The following is a 21,779-nucleotide window of genomic DNA, read 5'->3' as shown; positions in this document are numbered from 1 at the left end:
GCTTTTCTTGGTTTATAAACAATTACACTATAACACCGATTATTATCCTATGACTACTCACCTGTAGGGGTCGAGCTTTCAAGATAAACGTGTGTTACCCCCATGGGAATCCAGCCCAGGAAAAAAAATCCTAATAACTTAAAAGAAAAACTAATAAAACCAAAAAAGAAAAAAAGACCCCTAAAACCCTCTCTGAACTCTCCTCAACCACGATCCCCCCTACCGATCTTAAGGAGTGTTTTTAAAAGTGCATCGATATTGTTCCAAATCGCCCTCTCTGCAAAAAATAAGGATAAAAGAATAAAAATGGTATAACTGCTGAACACGAGAAACTGCAGTGCACCGAACCGACCCCCACCCAACCGGACATCACCAGGGATTATTATTATTCCTCCTCCTGCGTGTCACTCAAGTGTCGTGCAGCTGCATGAACATCATAAAGCTTAAAATAATCATCAATCCACACTTGTTGCATTTTAACCCACTTTCCTCATGCTCTCTTTTATTCTAAAAACCTACCAACACACCCTTCACTTACTCCAGTCCTCTCTCAAACTTGGTAAGACACTTGCCAGATCTCCTCTTTCATCATCTGCGCCCTCCACTATGTACAAGCTTCACCTATAAAAACACCACACAAACGACGGCATATCTTTGCTGAATGCAAATACACGAACATACGGTCCTGTCAGCACATCTAATGCACGCCTGAAACCATCTTCATGTCCTTCCCTATGTTGAGCAGGCCCAGCCCACTCCTAGCCAGCACGCTTCTGCATAAATAGTAAGCAGTACTACAGGTGCACAGTATGGTAGGCAGAGCAGCTAGCTGCAGTAGAGCTCCTCTGGTTGGATATCAGCTTGGTTTAAATGCCTTGTATTTATTATCAGCATTTGAATCACTACTATATGGATTTCCAGAAAAGGAAACATCCCATTAAAACTATTAATTGATAACTGCTAAGAGATATTTAAAGAGTAACATAACTAAATACTAAATATACAGTATTAAATTCACTTTGCTAGGTATTATCAAAAGGAATATGTATATTTCATAAAATTATGTTGTTTTTTTTTCAAGTATGAAAATATATTCAGGTTTCCTTTCTCGAAACCTAAGGCACTATCAAGTTTTCAAGAATTAATCCTTTCTTTTTTTCCTTTTTTTTTAAAGTAGCTGTTTGATTACATGTGGCCCGTACAAAAAAGGTGAAAGTACACCCAAACCAGGTGTGAATGGGGCAACAAAAAAAAAAAGAAAGAAAAAAAACAGGAAAAAAAAAGGAAAAAGAAAAACTAGAAACTTCTAAAAGTTCATCGATTGTCACACCATCACTCAACAGGGGGTGGGGGTGTAGGTGGTGACTTGATGCAGATCTACTGGCAGCTCACAAGCCCTCACTCCTGTCAGTTCATTGGCTGGCAAACATGAGTGTTGTGCGAGTCCGGTGGCGTCGGGAGCTCATAAGTTGATGTCGCGCACGTCTGTCGGGGTGCTGGACTGGTCTTGCTGCTCCCTTGCCTTGCTGCCGGCCCGGACGCTGGTCTCCTGCCGGTACTGCTGCCCCTGCTGCAGGCTGGTGGTCAGCACACGCTCTATTTGTTCCTGGCAGGCCTTCAAACAATCCTGGAACAATTTTAAAAAGGGTCAGCAGCGGTTAAACACACCCTTCCATCAAACCTCTGCTAGCGTCTGGGTGCTTTAAAGACACATAATCCCCTCCATCCAAGATTCATTTTTGCAGGTTTGCAATGTTTAGCACTATATTGTGTGGCAACTGAAGTCAAGCCTTTGATTTAGGAAAAATCCTTTTTTGAGTTATCACTCAAAATCTGTTCAAGGATTTAAAATGTATCACTATTCATGCACATAAAGCAAAAAGAAATAAAAGTACAGAAATGTTACATTTAAGTTATTTTTATGGCTTCCACAGCAAAAGTTGACGGCATACACATGCCCTTTAACTGGCTCTCTCTGCTCTACTATAGCCGTGTTACTGTAAATACACCCCCCATTCCCCGGCAGTCTGCTCACTTAATCTGTGCACCTGTAGCAGACACTAGTGTGCAAAATGTTGGAATTTCAGCTGCATTTGACATGCGAGTTGTTTAACAGCTTTGGTCACATGCATGGCATACCAGCGGGGAATTATGTTCTGCTGCGGTAGGTGGTCCTGTCTGCATCATGACCAGAACAATGGGTGCCAGCACACTCCGATACCAGTGGCACGGAGCAGCGAGCTGCACAGCGGGCACCGGACATGTGCATGTCTGTGGTACAAGCTGAAGGACTCCCACACGAGCTCTGGGGAGTGTCAGGGAACTCTGGACTCCCTTCCTCCACCCTCCCTTGGGTTTACTTCACGGTCAATCCCATGTGGAGGTCTTAGAGGAAATGGCTTTGACCTGCTGCACCCTAACCCTCTGAGTTAGGGTGTAAAACAGAATATAGGACAGTGGGACCGGATGTTTTTGGACGGCTTTTCTTATTAAAAGGGATCCTCTCTTCGTCTCCCTCAGTCTCCGTCCCCCCTGCAGGTCTGTGCGAAAGATGTGGGAGGTCTGCCTCTCTGAGCCGGCTGCAGGACTCTTAAGGAATGAGCAGAACTTGCGGAGGGGCCAACATTCCTTTAAAATGCACGAATAATTGGAACCTGATGGGCTGCAGACGGAGTGCCTGTTGTGACGGCCGGCTGGGTCGCGGGGCCCACATCACCATGGCAGCGCAACCACAAGCTAAGAGTGCCGTTTCTAAGGCCGTTATGGATTTCTATCCTGAAATCTGTGTGACTGTTGTGCTGCAGCAAAAAACTACCTACCCAGTATAGATGCCCTCTGAGAGTACTTTTTCCTCAGTAATCAATATTTAAAGAAAAGATATACCAGTGACTATGACTAATATATCTATCTCTATATACAGTGGGGCAAAAAAGTATTTAGTCAGCCACCGATTGTGCAAGTTCCCCCACCTAAAATGATGACAGAGGTCAGTAATTTGCACCAGAGGTACACTTCAACTGTGAGAGACAGAATGTGAAAAAAAAAATCCATGAATCCACATGGTAGGATTTGTAAAGAATTTATTCGTAAATCAGGGTGGAAAATAAGTATTTGGTCAATAACAAAAATACAACTCAATACTTTGTAACATAACCTTTGTTGGCAATAACAGAGGTCAAACGTTTACTATAGGTCTTTACCAGGTTTGCACACACAGTAGCTGGTATTTTGGCCCATTCCTCCATGCAGATCTTCTCGAGAGCAGTGATGTTTTGGGGCTGTCGCCGAGCAACACGGACTTTCAACTCCCGCCACAGATTTTCTATGGGGTTGAGGTCTGGAGACTGGCTAGGCCACTCCAGGACTTTCAAATGCTTCTTACGGAGCCACTCCTTTGTTGCCCGGGCGGTGTGTTTTGGATCATTGTCATGTTGGAAGACCCAGCCTCGTTTCATCTTCAAAGTTCTCACTGATGGAAGGAGGTTTTGGCTCAAAATCTCACGATACATGGCCCCATTCATTCTGTCCTTAACACGGATCAGTCGTCCTGTCCCCTTGGCAGAAAAACAGCCCCATAGCATGATGTTTCCACCCCCATGCTTCACAGTAGGTATGGTGTTCTTGGGATGCAACTCAGTATTCTTCTTCCTCCAAACACGACGAGTTGAGTTTATACCAAAAAGTTCTACTTTGGTTTCATCTGACCACATGACATTCTCCCAATCCTCTGCTGTATCATCCATGTGCTCTCTGGCAAACTTCAGACGGGCCTGGACATGCACTGGCTTCAGCAGCGGAACACGTCTGGCACTGCGGGATTTGATTCCCTGCCGTTGTAGTGTGTTACTGATGGTGACCTTTGTTACTTTGGTCCCAGCTCTCTGCAGGTCATTCACCAGGTCCCCCCGTGTGGTTCTGGGATCTTTGCTCACCGTTCTCATGATCATTTTGACCCCACGGGATGAGATCTTGCGTGGAGCCCCAGATCGAGGGAGATTATCAGTGGTCTTGTATGTCTTCCATTTTCTGATGATTGCTCCCACAGTTGATTTTTTCACACCAAGCTGCTTGCCTATTGTAGATTCACTCTTCCCAGTCTGGTGCAGGTCTACAATACTTTTCCTGGTGTCCTTCGAAAGCTCTTTGGTCTTGGCCATGGCGGAGTTTGGAGTCTGACTGTTTGCAGCTGTGGACAGGTGTCTCTCACAGTTGAAGTGTACCTCTGGTGCAAATTACTGACCTCTGTCATCATTTTAAGTGGGGGAACTTGCACAATCGGTGGCTGACTAAATACTTTTTTGCCCCACTGTACATCTTGCCCACAGATACACACAGTTGTATGTCTTTACAGTTTACAACATCTCCTAGTGCACACTGATGAACTGTAAAAATGGCATTATGATGGCACATCTACCCTGGTAGTGCACGCCATCATTTATAAGGTCATGTAAGTTTGCCCGTCTTATTTGAAGCCGTCTGGACGTTCAAGGAAAAAAGTGCAAACTAATCCAAAACTTGGTAATCTTACGATCCAAGCACTCAGTACAGGCATGATGCATGAAATTCTCCGACTTAGATTAAGCGTGGCTGTCAGCGAACAGTTGAGTCCCTTGGCAGTGTTTTTTTTTCTCTCCCCAGGGGCCTTTCATGTTGCACAAAATAAATTTTATTAGTGCTACAGATCCCATTTAACAGTAATCATGTGGCAAAAATGGAGCTGTGTTTGCCAAGGCGTGAAACCATCATCTATCCTACCATAATGTACAGTTATTAGACAGATGTCAGTCTAACTGATTGAAAAAAATATAAATTTGTAGCATTTTGGTCTTTATTTACTTACTTTTAGACTTCTTTGTTTTTTCAAATTTTATTCATGTGTAAAACCAATGATGGGCTAATAAAACACACTAGTTAGCTTAGCTTAGACTACTCCTTTTAAAAATTAAAAAACAAATCCCAGTGCTTAGGCCGAGCAGACCACTGGGCTTCTGATACTTTAATTAGCAGATTTTAAAAACTACCGTATTTTTCGGACCATAAGCCACACTGTCGATGAACAGGTCGGTTTTCATACATAACGCACACCGGATTATAAGCAGAATTAAGCAAAACAAAACAGTCAGATAAATCAAACTTTACTCATCTCATTCTTCTTGCTTCCTCCACTTCCGTACCATTAATTAATTAATGTTGAATTCTCTCGCAGCTGCTCTACTCCCGTGTTGTTGCAGTATATTAATGACTAATCTCGTACTGTGGATGGATTATCTCAAAAGTTAGTGTTCATCCTCCAGCTTCACTGTGTTTATGTCATGCTAACATAGCTGTGATGCTAGCGATCACGTAGCACATCATTATATAGCAGCTAGTCCAACTTCAGTAACCCTACAAACGCCACTGCTGTTAAATTTTCTGTCTTCATTTCTGTTGGAAGTGATAGCAGAGCTGTACGTTTTAATTTTTTCAGAAATCTCCCAGTCAGAACATGCTATGTCATGCTTAGGTGGAAAATAGGGAGCTAACTTCCTGCTAATTTCTAACTCCATTAAATTTCATCAATTCTGTTTTCATTGATGCCTAAATGTCAAACTTAATTGTGAAACCTGGTAAAGCAGCAACTCTGATGATTTTATTAAAGATGAAAGAATTTAGACAGTTTTTAACTGTCAGTGATGCCGCAGTGTTAGTTTGACTTTGGGACCTGAAACAGACGGAGTTTTGGACCCAAAACTGTGGGAGCATTACGGCTACCTGACTACGGTAGCTGTAATGCTCCCACAATCCATTAAGTGGTGTGGCTTCGTAGCTTACTAAAGTCGCACTAAAACATTTGAGAGATTTTTGAGTACCGTGTACCACACAAAATCGATTCGAGGTCAGTAAGCACAACCAGATTCATACAATAGTTGTATCGGATTATAAGGCGCACTGTCAATTTTTGTGAAAATTAAAGGATTTCAAGTGCGCCTTATAGTGTGGAAAAAAACGTAGTTGGCGAGTGATTGAGGTTGCTAGAAGATTTCTGCAGTCAACTGCAGTTTGCTCAACCTGTCTACAAACACTTGTACTAGCCGAGGAAGTGAAAGTACGTTCGCCTTCAGAGAAAAAGTTGTGCTGGTTTAGAGGCATTCCTTGCTTCTGTCTAAGGCTTAAACACCCAAAAATTTATTTATTTATTTTTTTCTTTTAAAGTGGAACTTTTACTTTGAAGGTAAACGTTCCGCATTCGCAGTTTCACTTTTCAGTTTCACTCCTGCTCAGAGAGTAGCTGGCAAGTATTTGTAGACAGGTCTTCCATGCAAAGATCCAGCAGCTGTTAGGAAGTTTTCACTAAAACTCAGAGTGCGCACATTTTTGGCGACTGGTCTCTGGGCCTTCTTTACTTGACCCTACACTGTCACATATCCAGAACACCAAGTTAGCATCACGTGGTTAGTGGTCAGGTGTCTGTAAAACCTCAAAACAATAAAAACTAGTTGCAGATGCATGTCACACACTTTGAGATTTGTGCAGTATTGTCTGATATTTTAAAGCTCAGCAAGTTACACTAAACACTGAAGTTAGTCTGTTGCAAGTAACTCTGTGTCTGCATCATCCTTCACTGGAAAAGATGCTTCTTGCCTTCAGTGCATACGTATTCCTCCACCAGGAGGGGCACACAGCTAAAGTAGGAGTCCTGCAAAGAAATTGCATGTGTCGTACCACAAGAATGTGGGCTCTGAGTTTTAAGAAGACATTCCCTCTGCTCTTTATAGCAGCAGTCTGGCTCCCCAGCCAGCAGCCAAATGCTTGCTCTCCCTCTCTCCATGAAAAGTAAATAGCTTCAGCCTGCCACCACTGAAGTCATCACTGTTGTTTACTAAAGAGCCTTTTATGCTGCTGTCGTGAGATGTTGCAATGATCGCTATTAACAGCGTATTGTTTCGAAGCGCTGAAAGTATTGAGTAATTCCTGCTGTCGAGTATAAATTTCCCCGCTGTGGTACTCACCACCTCCGTGTTGGTGATCTTGGCCAGCAGGTCTGTCAGGTTGTCTCGACTCAGCCTCTGGTCAGTGTGGTCCAACTGCAGGCCACAGATAGCAGCTCCCATGCTGCCAGAGGCTATCATAGAAGGAGGGTTCATAGCAAGGCGGTCATCTGGTGAGGGAAAGAGAGAGCATTAAGCCACAGTGACACATGGAAATTACATCCTCATGTGACACATAGAGCAACATTACTTAAATCCGCCCAGAGGAAGTGTCACAGATGCAAAAGAGGTGAAACGTCTGAATCATCTCCATCATACATGCTTTACAGCTGAATCTGATTTTCCCACAGTCTGGATTTCAGCAGACGAAGCTCCACAGTGGAACCTGTGTGGCGTCCTTCACAGGAACTTCAGCTGTGATTAGAAAAACAGAGTAGGAATCCTCCTACTCGCTGAGCAATGAGTTCCAGGCACGACTCCCTTCGGTCTGCATCCAAGTCTCAGAGACTTAAGTGACAACAGGCCTGGGAGGAGGCAGAAAAGGAGGCGGACATGGAGAGAACAACAAGGAAAACCAGCAAGTGCTGATTGTGAGAAGTCCTTTCCACCGCTTGGTTATTCGATTAAGTAACGGCAAGGAGCTTCAGCAATCCCACCTCATTGTCTTTTATACGTAGGGCAGTAACTTCCCAAAACAAACAATCCCTCCTTCACACCCTCTTTGTCCTGTGATTGGCTGAGATTTCTCTTATCTTTGATTTTAGAGCAGCAGTCCCCAACCCCCAGACCGGTCCGTGAGTTCTTTTGTATCGGGCCATGAGAGTTGAGGCTTGGGTGTGAAATTTATGGTTTTCAGGTTTTATCATTAACTCTGTCTTTTCCCATGTTGTAGTTGTGTCTTATTTTGAAAGAAATATTTACGCATTACCATAGCGACCAGAGAGGATTAAGGTGCAGAGGGGAGGATGTTACTCTCAATGTTGTTGGCGCATTTCAGGAGGACGCTGCTAATAAAGTTACACAATCACACAGTGAATTTGTGTTTATTATTATATTTGCAAAACACTCTAGTTTTTGTCTTGGTCGTATCATTTTATTTTGTTGTATTTATCTGGTCTGTGGCACAAAAAAGGTTGGGGACTGCTGCTTTAGAGCTCCTTTTTTTTTTTACCATTTTTAAACAAAGTGTTTAAGGGACTTTTCTTTGGTACAACCAAGTAAAACACAAATGTGCCAAGATATTACTCTACATAACCGACAGCTTTTTGTCTTCTTGCGTCGTTGACTGAAACATCCTGATTTCTGGCAAAGATGGGCAATGTCATGCTAAAAAGAAACTTACTGGACTGGCGTTTGGCACCAATTTTGAACAAAATATGTGGTGCTCTTTTAAAAAGTGAAATCATGATCTAGTTATTCAAAAGGAAAAAAAAAATCCATGAAGTTTGTCAAGTTAAGTTGGATGTAGGAACTACCTTCTCTCCAAGGTCTACCATTCACTGCCTAAAAGCAGTCGTTGATAAGCAAGTCACCGGTAGATGGCGACACAACAGGCTGGTAAGAAAATAGTTCCTACCTGAAACTGCTCACAAGACTTTCAATTGCTGATTTATTTTAAGGTGGCCATTTTTTTTCCGGGGGGGGGAGGGAGCCCCTTTCTTTAAGGCCCATAGAGAAAAGCCAATGTAAACCAGTCCCAGTGGCCTGATAGCTTTTAGCCAGCTGTGCTACACCCATCTTCTCCTCCAGGGGCCAGCTGTCCATAGGAGGAGCTCCTCCAATATAATAATAACATCTCAACTCCATATAAAACTCCAAACATTTACATTACTGCACAACCACAGCAGGCCTCTTTTTTTTCCCACTGCGGGTGCTTTGTGCTTGGATATAAGCAGCTGCTTATGAATAGCAGAAGTGACCACTGAAACACACCCATATATACTTATTTACTAGAGTAAGTTATCGGAATCAGAGGCTCCTTCAGCGAGTTTCATGCCCTGATTTTTTTTTTATATATATATATATATATATATATATATATATATATATATATATATATATATATATATATATATATATATATATATATATATATATATATAAATAAATAAATAAAAAAATCAGGGCATGAAACTCGCTGAAGGAGCCTCTGATTCCAATAACTTACTCCAGTAAATAAGTGCTTAATAGCCAGATATGACCGCACTGACGTTTATGAGGAATTCAATCCACCAAAGTGACCTCCCTTTGTTTTATTTCCTTCATTGAATTAGCTAGAAAAGAGGAAAGGAGGTAGCAGAAGAAAAGCAGCCTTGCGAGACAGGTTTCCTGTATATTATGTGCATTAGGTGATCCTGCAGTAGTATTTCTGTCCAGGATATGAAAATATTAGAGGGATTCCAAGTTTAGGCAAAGGAATGCCTTGAAAATTCACCTAAGGAGAGGCCTGAGGGGGACATGTAAGCTTTTTCCAGAGTTTATTTTGGACACAAGGTGGCGATGGGAGGAGGAAGGAAGATCACTGGATCGCTGCCCTGACTTTTTAAACCTGGAAGTCTCTCTGTCAACAAACAATGAAAGGAGTACCGCAGAAAAATTCAGCTGCACCTGAGTCACTCAGCACAGAGTGTGTGATAGGATTGCTATCATTACCCGTGTATGTGGCTAATCTAAACACAGCACTGATAGGAGTTTTCCCAGGCACTTAGAAGAGAAATGTGCATGACCACTTTGAGTAGCTTTTAGCAGCTGTGAAGACAAAAAAAAAAACTCACTACAGGCTGTGGAAAGAGTAGAAAGTGGATAAGGCAGCCAGCAGAGAAGAAAGAGGTCACAGATGACTCACGATGGGGGAATGTTTGCGTGTGTGGGAATATTCTGGTGGATGTCTGAGTAAACATTTTTTTAAAAAGCACGAAACTGAGCAGATGAAGGATTAAAAAAATAATAACAAATTAAAAAAAAAAAAAAAAAAACCAAACAAATAAAACAACAGGTACCCGCATTACCTGTGGCGCAGAGGGCGATGAACGTCTGTGTGTGCTTGCGAACCATCACCACCTTTTCTGTGGGGAGGGGCAGCCTTCGTATGATGTGCTCTACAAAATCATTGGGGATGACGGAGGCCATGTTCCACTTCAACTTCCCCAGCACAACCAGTTCCCAGTCCTAAAGCACAAGGATGAGGGTTAAAAATAAATAAATAAATAAAAAAAGAGTGTGTGTCAGGGGGTTAAATGGCATGCTGCCACGTCTGTATCGCCCGTGAAAACGATCTTAGTCTGCCTCCATTCCCAGAGGAAATAGCTCTGTAAGAAGAGCAACATTTCTTCATTTTATCTATCCTCACTGTATCTTATTATCTGCATGCCTTTCTCATTCCTTGCATCTTTTGTGTTCATATCGCCGGCATGTGACAAGCCTTGCCCTGCTTAGAGGCCCTGCCAATGAGACAGCTAGCCCCTTCCTTCCTGTCATAAGCCTCAAACACAGCTCTACAATGAGCTAGCGCTGCACAGGCAGCCGCACAGAGATCACTCTTTATACAGCAAGGCTTTGCAAGAGCAAGAAGACTGCACACACTGCATTATCTAATTTCCTGTTAATCTTAACTCATTGCATTCAAAACCAACCAATTTACTATATTTTTTAAATATTATTTAGCAGAGACATCAAATGAAGACTTCAACATCTAAAATTTACTCAGACAAACAATTAGTTATGATCAAGTTTTCAACACAATCAATAACACTTTCTCTAACCTCCCACACGAGAGAAATTTAGAGACTGAAATGTGGTTGCTGTAGCCATTTCTACCTGCCACTGTTTCTTTTTAAGAAAAACAGAAGTCCTAAAAGAGCAAAGCATCGCACTGCTGCCTTAAAATAAATTGAATTCACTTTAGTTCTTCTGAGCTGTGATTGTGTGCGTGTTCCTCCAGAAGCCATTCATTGAAAAAACGTTTACATGTGTTGCTTTTTTATTTGTTTAGGGTCCAAACTGCACCTGAGCTTTTATTTAAAGTTGCACAGGTGTGCCATTTAAAATAACTGTCAATTTGGAGAAAATAATCCAAGGGTGTGGCGAACTGTCCCTGTAAATGGAGTTATTGATATAGGCACTCTAAAGGGGAAGTACTGTTGTAACGCTTTTATGAATAGCTAAACACTAGCATCAATACACTTTCATTCAGTAACAGATTCATGTCTAAACTTTGCTCCAAGCACTTCTGAAAGAATTGTACCTGCAGACGATAAGTGGGAACATGTCGAAGGGAAGGCAGGTGAGACAGAAGTGCAGCATAGTGCAGTTTTACTGAGGCACGATTAAAAAGACGAGGCAGGTGGTGACACCTATCAAATCTGAATCACTTGTTTTGCTCCCCTATAGAATCAAAATGAGCTACATAAAGGTCATTTTTTAGTTCATAACATGCTTATCTTTGGCTTTAAAAGAATTTAAAACATTTTTTCCAAAAAAGCAGTGCAGTGCCACTACATCTGGCACTGGTGGTAACATCTAAAAATCTACCATTTCCCACCCCCTTAATCTAGAAATAACTCAACATTTCAACAGAATAAGATGCCAAAAAGTGACGGCACCATGTAAAACCCACTAACTAAAAGAAATTCACAGATGATTCACGGTCGCGATCATCGCGCTTTGATTTTACATTTGTGAAAACGACTCAACCTCCGTTGAATAACACTGTGTACCGTTCCGTTCTTAAATCTATCAAAATGTGTGCTGCACTGGCACCCCGGCACGTGCCAGTAGAGAGTAAGCCTCCAGTGGCACCACTGTGAAATCTAACTCCCAAAAAAAGCAAGCCAGGGGGTCTGATAATGCACATATTGGTCTGTAGGAACTTACTTTGAAGTGTTAAATCGAGCAAACAAAGTCTGAGACAAGAGAAGTTGTGTTTACATAAAGAGGTGGTCTGAAAATCATAACTAGAACAGACAAAGACTAACACTTTGGCAGTAAATGTCACAGGTGAGGCTAACACTGGATTTTCACTGGTGTCTAGGCGACTGGATAAAGAAAACTGATATGCACTTCCTAAGAAGGTGGTGTGACTTATATCAGATAAGCCTGATATGAGGCAAGCTGGGCTGAACTTAACTTAAGGTGATACCAATAAATTTCTGTGGGAACATGAGGTCCATTCTGTTAACCATGAGAAAACCTTTGCGATAACGGCGTCATTGTTTGGTTTTCTTCATTTATGGGTAGAAAAATATGAGAAAGGTTAACCGGAGTGTGTTAGAAATCACTGCAATCAACAGCAAGAAATTAAAAGGGATTAAAACTACTCATATTTCTCATGAGAGAAGTTTTCTTTAATGCCCTTTTAACGCTGAATGAACACAGCTGATTCTAATTTCTCACTTCCTCTGTGTCACACAAAAAGTAACCGTAGTACACACCGAAACCCCAACGCTCAGCGGGGACAGTCCCCCCACCCCGAAACGCTTTTCTGTCATCTAAAATGTCACCCGTCAATCCCATTTATGTGGGTTTCCTGTACATAACCAGTTTCTCTTCACCCTATTTTAAAAAAAAAAAAGGTAAATGGCCTGTATTTATATAGCGCTTTACTAGTCCCTAAGGACCCCAAAGCGCTTTACATATCCAGTCATCCACCCATTCACACACACATTCACACACTGGTGATGGCAAGCTACATTGTAGCCACAGCCACCCTGGGGCGCACTAACAGAGGCGAGGCTGCCGGACACTGGCGCCACCGGGTCCTCTGACCACCACCAGTAGGCAACGGGTGAAGTGTCTTGCCCAAGGACACAACGACCGAGACTGTCCAAGCCGGGGCTCGAACCGGCAACCTTCCGATTACAAGGTGAACGCCCAACTCTTGAGCCACGATTTTAGCCTCAATGTAGATAGATGATTGTGAGATGAATAGGGGATAGGTTTGCCACTGGTATGATCACTTCCGGGACATCTGTCCTGATGAAAAATACCACCCGCTACCATTGTTAAACTTCTCTCTTACAGGCAAACTGCCACCAGCAGGGGTAGCACATTTACTGTAAGAGTGAGGAGCTACAATAATTTTCCAGAGGCTCCTGCTGCCTGCTCTCTGCATCCTGTGAGGATATCCAGGAATATGGAGCCTTACAACAATATGGAGCATCAAATCGGATGGATGTCATTTCCCTAAACAGCTGCAGCCGAGCAGGAGGACCCATAGGCTACGTCCACACTAATGCATTTTCACTCGAAAACGCATCGTTTTCTCTCCGTTCTGGCCTCCCGTCCACACTGAGATGTTTTCACTCATGGAAAACGCAGCGTTTTGAAAGCGCTCACGAAAACGCATACATTTGAAAACGGTGCTTTCGCGTTGCAGTGCAGACAGCAAAAACAAAGACTTTCTAAAATGATGACGCATGTTAGTCATATGATTCAGTCATGTGACCAATTAAACTAAGTTAGCGGAGGGCATTATACAGCAGTTGTTTTGTTTGCTCTCAATTTTGACAGCCCTATTAAAGATTAATCAGTCTGTACATGCTCCAGATAGCTTTTCTTCAAATTCTTTATTTCTCACGCGCTTTTGCAACTTTTACTTTTGTGTTACTCGTAGCAACAACTCCACCTCATTGTTAGTCCATTTAAAAAACTCGGTGCTTTCCCTCAACATTTTGCTGCGACGTTTCAAAGAGCCAGAAAGTAAATAAGCGGCAGACAGAAATGAGGCAGGTCAAATCTTCTTGCGCAGTACTGGAACCCAAGCGTTTTCGGCCGTTTCAATGCGGACGCACAACTCTGTGAAAACGACTGAAAACGCTAGTGTGAACGCGGAGCGGTTTCAAACGAAAACGCCGTTTTCAAATCTATCCAGGCTAGTGTGGATGTAGCCATAGAGAGCCTGGGCAGCAGTTTGGCAGATCTTACTGCAACATGTAAATTACTCTGGCACTGAAGTGGTTAAATTAAATCTGCAACTCTTTTAGTTGTTTAAGACAATTTCTTTTTTAATGGAAACTTCCAACAAGACATTTTTTAGGGCAGAAGCTAACGTTTGTTTGCTTGTAGAAGTCATAGACCAGCGGTCCCAAACTCATTTTACATCGTGGCCTGCTTTAATCTGTGAAATTCCCCCTTCTGTCAGCGTAAAGAAGTTTAATATTTAATATTTAAATATAAGAAAAATAAGTCAGCACAACTCTTTGGCCTTTAATCCTAAGAAATAAATGTGTAAAATTAGGAACATTTAGTAAAGAAAATAACTTTTCTGGCATTTAAGTGTTTATTACTTCGTTACTTTGGTGTAGTATGAATGACTATGGAAAGAAAGCTGTAAAACTTATGAAAATACATGCCGTCCTTCATTTGCTCCAAAGCCTTCTAATGGGCCGGATTGAGAGCCTCTGCTGGCCAATTCTGGTCCCCGGGCCTTATGTTTGACACCCCTGTTCTAAGCCAAATGTTTCCAGTCACAAAAAGCCACCTAGGGGAGCCTGAAATTAACATAAACTGGATTAAAAAATTAGCTCTATGATATTAATAAAAATTCAGCATCGTGATCATCTGCAAGTGAGAAACAAACTGTTTTGCTGATGATGACGATGTGATAGTATCAAAAGCTCAAGAGGAGGCTAAATAAATGGAGATAAGTGTTGGGTGGGTTATTTATCCTTAATTTCTTTTTAAAGATCTTTCTTACACAACAAATGATTAACAGAGAAATTTATCTTAAAGGGACTTTTAAACTGCCAACATGGTGCCAAAAGTTGCCTTTAAAAGCATCCCTGGGTTAACGGTTGTGTAGTAAATCGTATGATAGTAAGAAAATAATACTTGAGCTTGGAGGTTTGGTTTTTAATAGCATGAAATACTCAATATGTACTAGAAATGCAGGCTTCCTCATGATATCCATATCCTAAACTGCATAACTGCCACTAGATGGCATCCTGCGTCTCTTCAGGCCACATGGATCCAAAGAAAGGATGTGGCTGTATTGTGCTCCACTTACAAGGAAAATAGGAAACTTCCTGTGAAACCAATTCAGCCATTAGCATCATAAAGTCATCGAAAAAACGTGACACGACATCTTCATGCTCCCATGAGTGAGTGAGTGAATGTTTGGATGGATGAATGGATGGGACTGTTGCTCTTACCAGCAGTTCCCGTGGTGAGAATGAATTATCTGTGTACATGCAAAGTTTCTCTGCTGATATGGGCCTGCAGTCCTTTAGCTTGGAGGCCAGAAACATGCACACAGCTCCCAGAAGCTGCAAGTAACTCTTTCTTGTGGGCATCACTGTTAAAAATCTGTCCAAATAATTAATAGCTAAAGGAAAGACGTCTTCATTGCTCTTCTCCTCTTCACACACCTGGAAAAGTTTAAACAGGAGACACATATATTAGGTAAAACTATGCCAAAACACCCAAAACAAAACAAAAACCCAACTACAATAACAAAACAGAAAAAGAAAAAAAGAGGAATATGTTTGTATATAAAACAGGTTTTGGTGGCTATTAATTCTGCTATAAATAGTACTGTTTTCGGGTTAAAGGTTAAATGACTGGTTTTCACGTCTTTTTTTATGAAAGGCTGCAAAGTCAGAGCAGGGCAGAAACAAATTAGTTCAACAGCAACTCGTTCTGCAAAACCCCCACATCGCCATTCAGTCTCTCTTCCTTGTTGGGGCTTGCCTCACTCATCAAAAAATAAAAATAAAATAAAATAAACCACCCAAAAGCCTTATAAAGTGTGCAAAATATCCACATGTTTTCTTCAAATACTTTCCGACAGTTTGTGTGATAGAACTTTACCAAAATCAACTTATTTTCTTGAGCTGAAAAAATGAAAGTGGCTTAGCATTCATGCTGCCTGCCTTGCCCCGAGCCTGAGTCACTTTTAAAAAATTAATAATAATTACTCTGAGGGGAAATTTTCGAGTTTTCGATTATGTAAATTAAGAATAAGTCCCCCCCTGTCGCCTGAACTTACTAATTATCAGAAAGCACAAACTTTGAAGCTGTTAACCAATGTAAATATGCAGCTAGGCTGTTTTCTTTGAAGCCGAATTTTCTTCGTGGTGGAATTTCCGACTCTCCCACGCCTTTGGTGAGTCATTCTTATTCAATTGTCAAACAGGTTAACATCCATGACAACTTTCCACGAGCTAAAACGAGCCAGAAATAACTTGTAAGTGTGCAAAAACAAAACAAGACAAATCAAAAAACTGAAAATTAGCTAAAGCGGTTAGGTTAGCCCCGCGAGTGCATAAAATGCCCACAAACCTCATGCATCCAGCCTGCAACCATTCGTCTCATATAAGGCTGAATATCCTTCTGGACCCGCTGAAAATACGAACACTGAGGTAAAAATCTGTCCTCGATTGTTAATAAACTCTGCAACACTCTGTCATCACAGAGGATGTTTAGGTCAGGCTGGGCTCTCACGGCTAGGTCCGACTCCAGGCAGTAAAGCTCCATGTCTCGGCCCCCGTCTTCGCCCCGTTTTTTTGTTTGCTGTTGCCTTTGTTTTAGTTACTGAATAATATGAAGGAAAAGTAAATAAATATTGTTACGGTGTTTTCGACAGCGGACAGGAGGAGGAGAAGTGCCCAGGACGAAGCATGAGGCTGAGACTGCTGGGTTTGCTCCAGTCCTGCTGCCTCACGGTTCGCTTCCTCTCGCTGCAGTCGATGGTCCGCAGCTGCACGCACTACATCCGGTACGAACTTTCAAAATAAATGTCTGGGAAGAAAGCAGAAAACAAACCGGAAACCTTATTAATAAAAACAAACAAGCAAAAACATAAAATAAAATAAATAAATAAATATAATATTACTTTAAATTTTAAGGATTATCATTGTCATTACAGCAATACTATGTTTTTTGCTCTCAGTCCAAGAGTGAGCTTGTGAGATGGCTAGAGTCGTATCAAAGTTAATGGAGAGAGGACCATGTGTGTAATTGTGTGTATCCAGACAGCTGTACTGGGAGGCTATGCCCAAAGAGAGAGGCAGCAAATGAAAAAGGAAAGGCTAATGCATGAATTATGCTTTAGTGGAGAAATCTATGTCATCATGGAAAATTCCTTTTAACACCACGTTGTAGCTGTCCACTTAATCTCACATGACCCTCCCAAGTAATGTAACTAAACATTGGGTAAATGCAGAATGCAACAGCTTGAATGGCATCATAAAGTTAAAGGCAAGTTCTGGTTACAACCCAAGTTATGACACAGTTTTAAAGTAAAAGTCTAAATCATGTACATCAGGCTGAAAGGATGTGCAGCAGATTAGAGTGATTAAGGACAGAGATGGAAATGTATTAAAGGGAAAGAGTCTATGCTGAGAAGATGGTAGGAATACTATGAGGAGCTCATGAATGAATGAAATCAGAGAGAGAGAGAGAGAGAGAGAGAGAGAGAGAGACAGAGAGAGAGAGAATAGAGTGCAGAATCCAAATATCAAAAACAAACAATCCAAATATCCATAGTATTGATACCAATGGTGGTACTGGTATTGGATCGATTTTTTGTTTATATTCTCTCATTTCAGCGCTGCTATGAAAAGGATGAAGAGTGGAGAAGTGGTTGGACCTAGTGATATACCTGTGCAGGTATGGAGAAGTCCAGGAGAGAGGACAGTGGACTTTTTAACCAGATTATTTAACACAATGATGGAGACTAAAAGGATGCCTAAGGAATGGAGAACAGGTGTACTGGTACCAATTTTCAACAAACGTAATCTTCAGACCTGTAGTAACTACAGAGCAATAAGGCTGATGAGCCACACCATAAAGCTGTTGGAAAGAGAGGTGCAGACTTGACTGGTACTTGTGTAGCACTTACATGTTGATGGATGCATTGTCGACAACTTCTGTTTCAGCATCTTCCTCAAGGAAACTTTGAAATATGTATGCACACGTGTATGTGTATATACATATGTTATTTCTATTTATTTTGTTTAGTTAATTGTTATGGATGGGTTGTTTTACATTTATAGGTTTATTATTACTAGTGGAACTTTAATTGTAGCCAAGGTTAATTGTTGAATAGTAATGATGACGAAATGGGATTTCCAATAGCTTATATTGTGTTAAATAAAACAAACAAAAACAACTTTTTAAGAATTTTAAAAATTGCAAATGTCTGGACCCTTTGTTGGACCATCGATAGTCTTTGGGAGTCCATTTTAACACAGTTTACTACGCATACATTTCATCAGCTTTATATTAAAGAAAAATAATAGAAATAAAGGTTTAAACACCTCAAAAATAATTCATAGATGGTGTGCCATAGAAAACCCAATAATTTTGCTTAATTTATAGTTGACAAAAGTGTGTCACATGAAGTTCATTATGCTGTTTATGGTAAAACTATAGAATCCAAACAACTGGGGACATTTTTTATATAGTTAAAGTACATTTTAGCTCAAAGTTTTTTCAGTTAATAAAGAACAAAATATAATTGCATAATTATGAAAAACAGATGGTGACCAAGCACATAAAAGCATTAACATTAAATGGATATGAATGTCTGCTGACAGAAATGCAATGCAGATGTTAAAAGAAATGAAAAACAATGCACATAATAACAATAATCATTCACAGATTTCAGTAAATTGCTGGTGGCTATGAGTCCTATATGCTCCTCCTGTAATTATTTGTGCAAAAACTGCAGAAAGAGTCATCTAAATTTCACATAGATGTTGTTACAGGGCCTGTCAGCTGTGAATGCAATCTGGTTTAAGTTTACTAGGTGTTTAAAAAAGCAAAATAATTTACAGTTGAGGGAAAAAACTTGATATCAAGTCAGTTGAAGGCAGTATTAAAGTGGATATCAACTAGACGGCTGCTGTATATAAAAAAGGAAAGGATGCCACATTTCTAAAGTACAAATCATGGACCGTTTACATTATTAAATGCAGTTTATAGTATAAATCAGTACTTAGCACTGTCTGCTGTTAGGCCTGAAATTCTCCAACCCAGCTGTCCCAACATATTTGAGGATCGTGCAATAAGCCACTGGACTGACTGCAAATACAACAGAACCTCTTTATTAATTTTCTCAAGCTAGCAGAACAGTGAGCAAACAGAGGGAAAAGTCAGACAAGTATATACATCAATGCATAGAATAATGCAGATAAACACAATTTAGAGTAATCTGCTGCTTATTTTATCACTATCATGTTTGATTTCTTATCATTTCCTTACTGCTTTGCTCCTCATTAAACATTTTTCTTTTTTATCATTACTTTTTTGGTCATTTTTAACACAAGAAGAAGGAAGATGATCTGACAAGACAGAAAAAAACCCCTCCAAAATGTCATATACGTCACAAAACTGCTAAGTAGTAACTGCTATGGTTGAAAGTTTCAACATAGTGTACTTTTCTCAACTACTGAAGAAAATGTCATCATCATACTCTCATAACACATACATATCCGGTTGTTCAGTGATGACGCGACGAATCCTACTTCCGGGTCTAAAGTAGTCTGCGTTTAATATAGCTTTTGTGTTGTTAACATGTTTAATGTTATGTATTTTCTTCTATTTGATCTCAAAAAGCTCCTAAAACAGTCAGTGATCCCTGTTGACCTCCTCGGCTTTTATTACCGCTAATCATTTATTTAAGCTCAGTTTTTAAAACCTTAGGATGTAACTACAGCCCAGCCCATGCAGCAGTATATGAATGACTAACCTCGTATTGTGGATGGATTATCTCAGTTGTTCTCCTAGCTGAAGTTTGGTCCTTTTACAGCATTCTGCCATGCGATTACATTTGTTTCTGACCACCGAGAACACTCACGTTAACTTTTATCGAGTGGAAAAAAAGTTAGCTTGTTTATATTATGCTAACATAGCTGTGTCGCTAGCGGTCACGTAGCACATCATTATATACCAGCTAGCCCAACTTCAGTAACCCTACAAACGTCACTGCTGTTTAGTTTTCTGTCTTCATTTATGCTGGAAGTGATAGCAGAGCTGTACGTTTTAATTTGTTTCCAAAACCCTGCAGTCAGGACATGCTATATTGTATTTAGATAGAAGCTAGCGAGCTAACTCCCTGCTAACTTCTAACTCCGTTTAATGTCATAAATTCCGTTTTCATGGATGCCTGGATGTTAAACTCAATTGTTACACCTGGTAGAGCAGAACGCTGATAATTTTATTAAAGATGAAAGACTTTAGACAGTTTTTCAACTCTCAGTAATGCCATAGTGATCGTTTGATATATGGACCTGCAGCGGAGTTTAGACCCAGACACAGCTAGTGACGTCAGACTGAACAACCGGATAGGGCCTTGAGGGAGGGTGGGCACGTGGATAGGGCCTTGAGGGAGGGTGGGCACGTTAACGGCGTCCAGTGGACGGTCTGTGTATTCAACCCCACCTCTGCTGCCGGTGCCCACCTCTCAATTTTAAATCCATGTAGACATTGAGGGTTCTCGGGAGGGGCCGTGCTAACACCTGCTGCTCTCTGGCAGCAGCACCATGCTCTCCCGTGTTTTAAATACACCTTAGAACAACACGCAGCAACACTACACATGAGCGAGAGGAAGGAGGTTTGGGGTCTTCACACACCCCTGTTCTCTGCCGGCCATCAGGGCGGGGGGGCTGGGAGGAGGTGTTGGCTGTCCGATTGGGATCTGGGATGCGGGGCCTCCCTGCTGCTGCGGAGCCTGGGGCGGTCTGCTTGCCTCCACCCCGGGGGAAAGGGTAACATCTCCTGGGTCTAGGTGTCGTTTCCCCCTCCAGGGGTGAGGGTACCTGGACCTGGGGTATAGAGTTTGTTTGGGGAGTGTGATTGTGTGTACAGTGCCCATGTATGTCTATCCCTATGTTGGGTGAGTGCTGAGTATTTGTATATGTGTGCATGAGGGTGGGAATGCATGTTTGTGTCTGTGTGTGCCTGTTTGTCTGTGTTTATATGTCAGGTCGGGTCTTACACTCCACCTCTCTGGGAACTCCCAGGCCCTCCAAGGCCTATCTCCCCTCACCACACTCCCTGCCGGTAACTGATGCCCTCAGGGGTCGGTGCGTTGGTAGTTCTTGGTGTCCGGGGCTGGGCGCTCAGGTATGTACCAGCTCACTCCCGGTGACTACTTGGCGGGGCCTGGTGCCTGTTGCTCAGTCAGGCCTCTTCCGGGGCAAAGGGGGCCCTCGGGCCTCTGGGCCTGCGGCTCGGTTCACTCTGGCACAGCTGGCTGCCGGCAGAGCCGTGGCTACTGGGTGACGCCTCATCTGGGGCTCTCCTCAGCTCTTCCCAGGAGGGTGGCACGGATGCCCCTCCGGTTGTCCTCCTTGGGCTCTCGCACTCTGGGGCCTCTGGATGTCTGGAGGCTGGATCTCCTCCATGCCTGCTTCATGCCCTGGGGACAGGGCTATGGCTCTCTACATCCTCTAGCAGACCATTACATGGGGAAACCTTTTGAATACAAGCGCGCTGATCCACACAGGTGTGCACACGGGTGTTCAGTGTTCATAGCCATAAACTACACCTTTATTGGCTGCTATTTCCAAGAACATTATACGCTGTCGGTCCTGCTTGCTACACAACAACATTCAATATTTACTATTTACTGCTGTTTACACTTAGCTAGATTAACGTGATGGTGTTGTGTTTAGTATGTTGCTCTGTTTTGGTTTTTTTTGCTTGTTTTCTCTTCTTTTTCTCTCAACAGGTGATCCAGGAGATTTTTTTTCTCTCTTTCTCTTTTTAAGTGCCCATTCTCACTGTCCCTCTTCCCTTCTGTTTTTCTTTTCTTTCATTTTTCTTTCTCCCTTTCCTATCCCTCAGTCATGTCTGTCCCGTCTGTAACAA

General features: G+C 41.8%; 1 protein-coding gene across 1 annotated transcript; it reads right to left on the bottom strand.

Moving 5' to 3' along the window:
- Positions 1-1,046: 1,046 nt before the first annotated feature.
- On the bottom strand, positions 1,047-16,664 carry LOC113009062 (G1/S-specific cyclin-D2-like). Its single transcript, XM_026147127.2, has 5 exons — positions 16,245-16,664; positions 15,116-15,331; positions 9,977-10,136; positions 6,990-7,138; positions 1,047-1,627 (listed from the first exon to the last, which is right to left on the bottom strand). The coding sequence occupies exons 1-5, from the start codon at positions 16,437-16,439 to the stop codon at positions 1,463-1,465; spliced, it is 885 nt and encodes a 294-aa protein (XP_026002912.1). The 5' UTR covers positions 16,440-16,664; the 3' UTR covers positions 1,047-1,462.
- Between the last annotated feature and the right edge of the window lie 5,115 nt (positions 16,665-21,779).

This window comes from Astatotilapia calliptera, chromosome 17 (assembly GCF_964374335.1).
Source record: "Astatotilapia calliptera chromosome 17, fAstCal68.1, whole genome shotgun sequence".
NCBI lineage: Eukaryota > Metazoa > Chordata > Actinopteri > Cichliformes > Cichlidae > Astatotilapia > Astatotilapia calliptera.
Note: the sequence above shows the minus strand (reverse complement) of the source record. Positions and strands in the feature narration are given on the sequence as shown.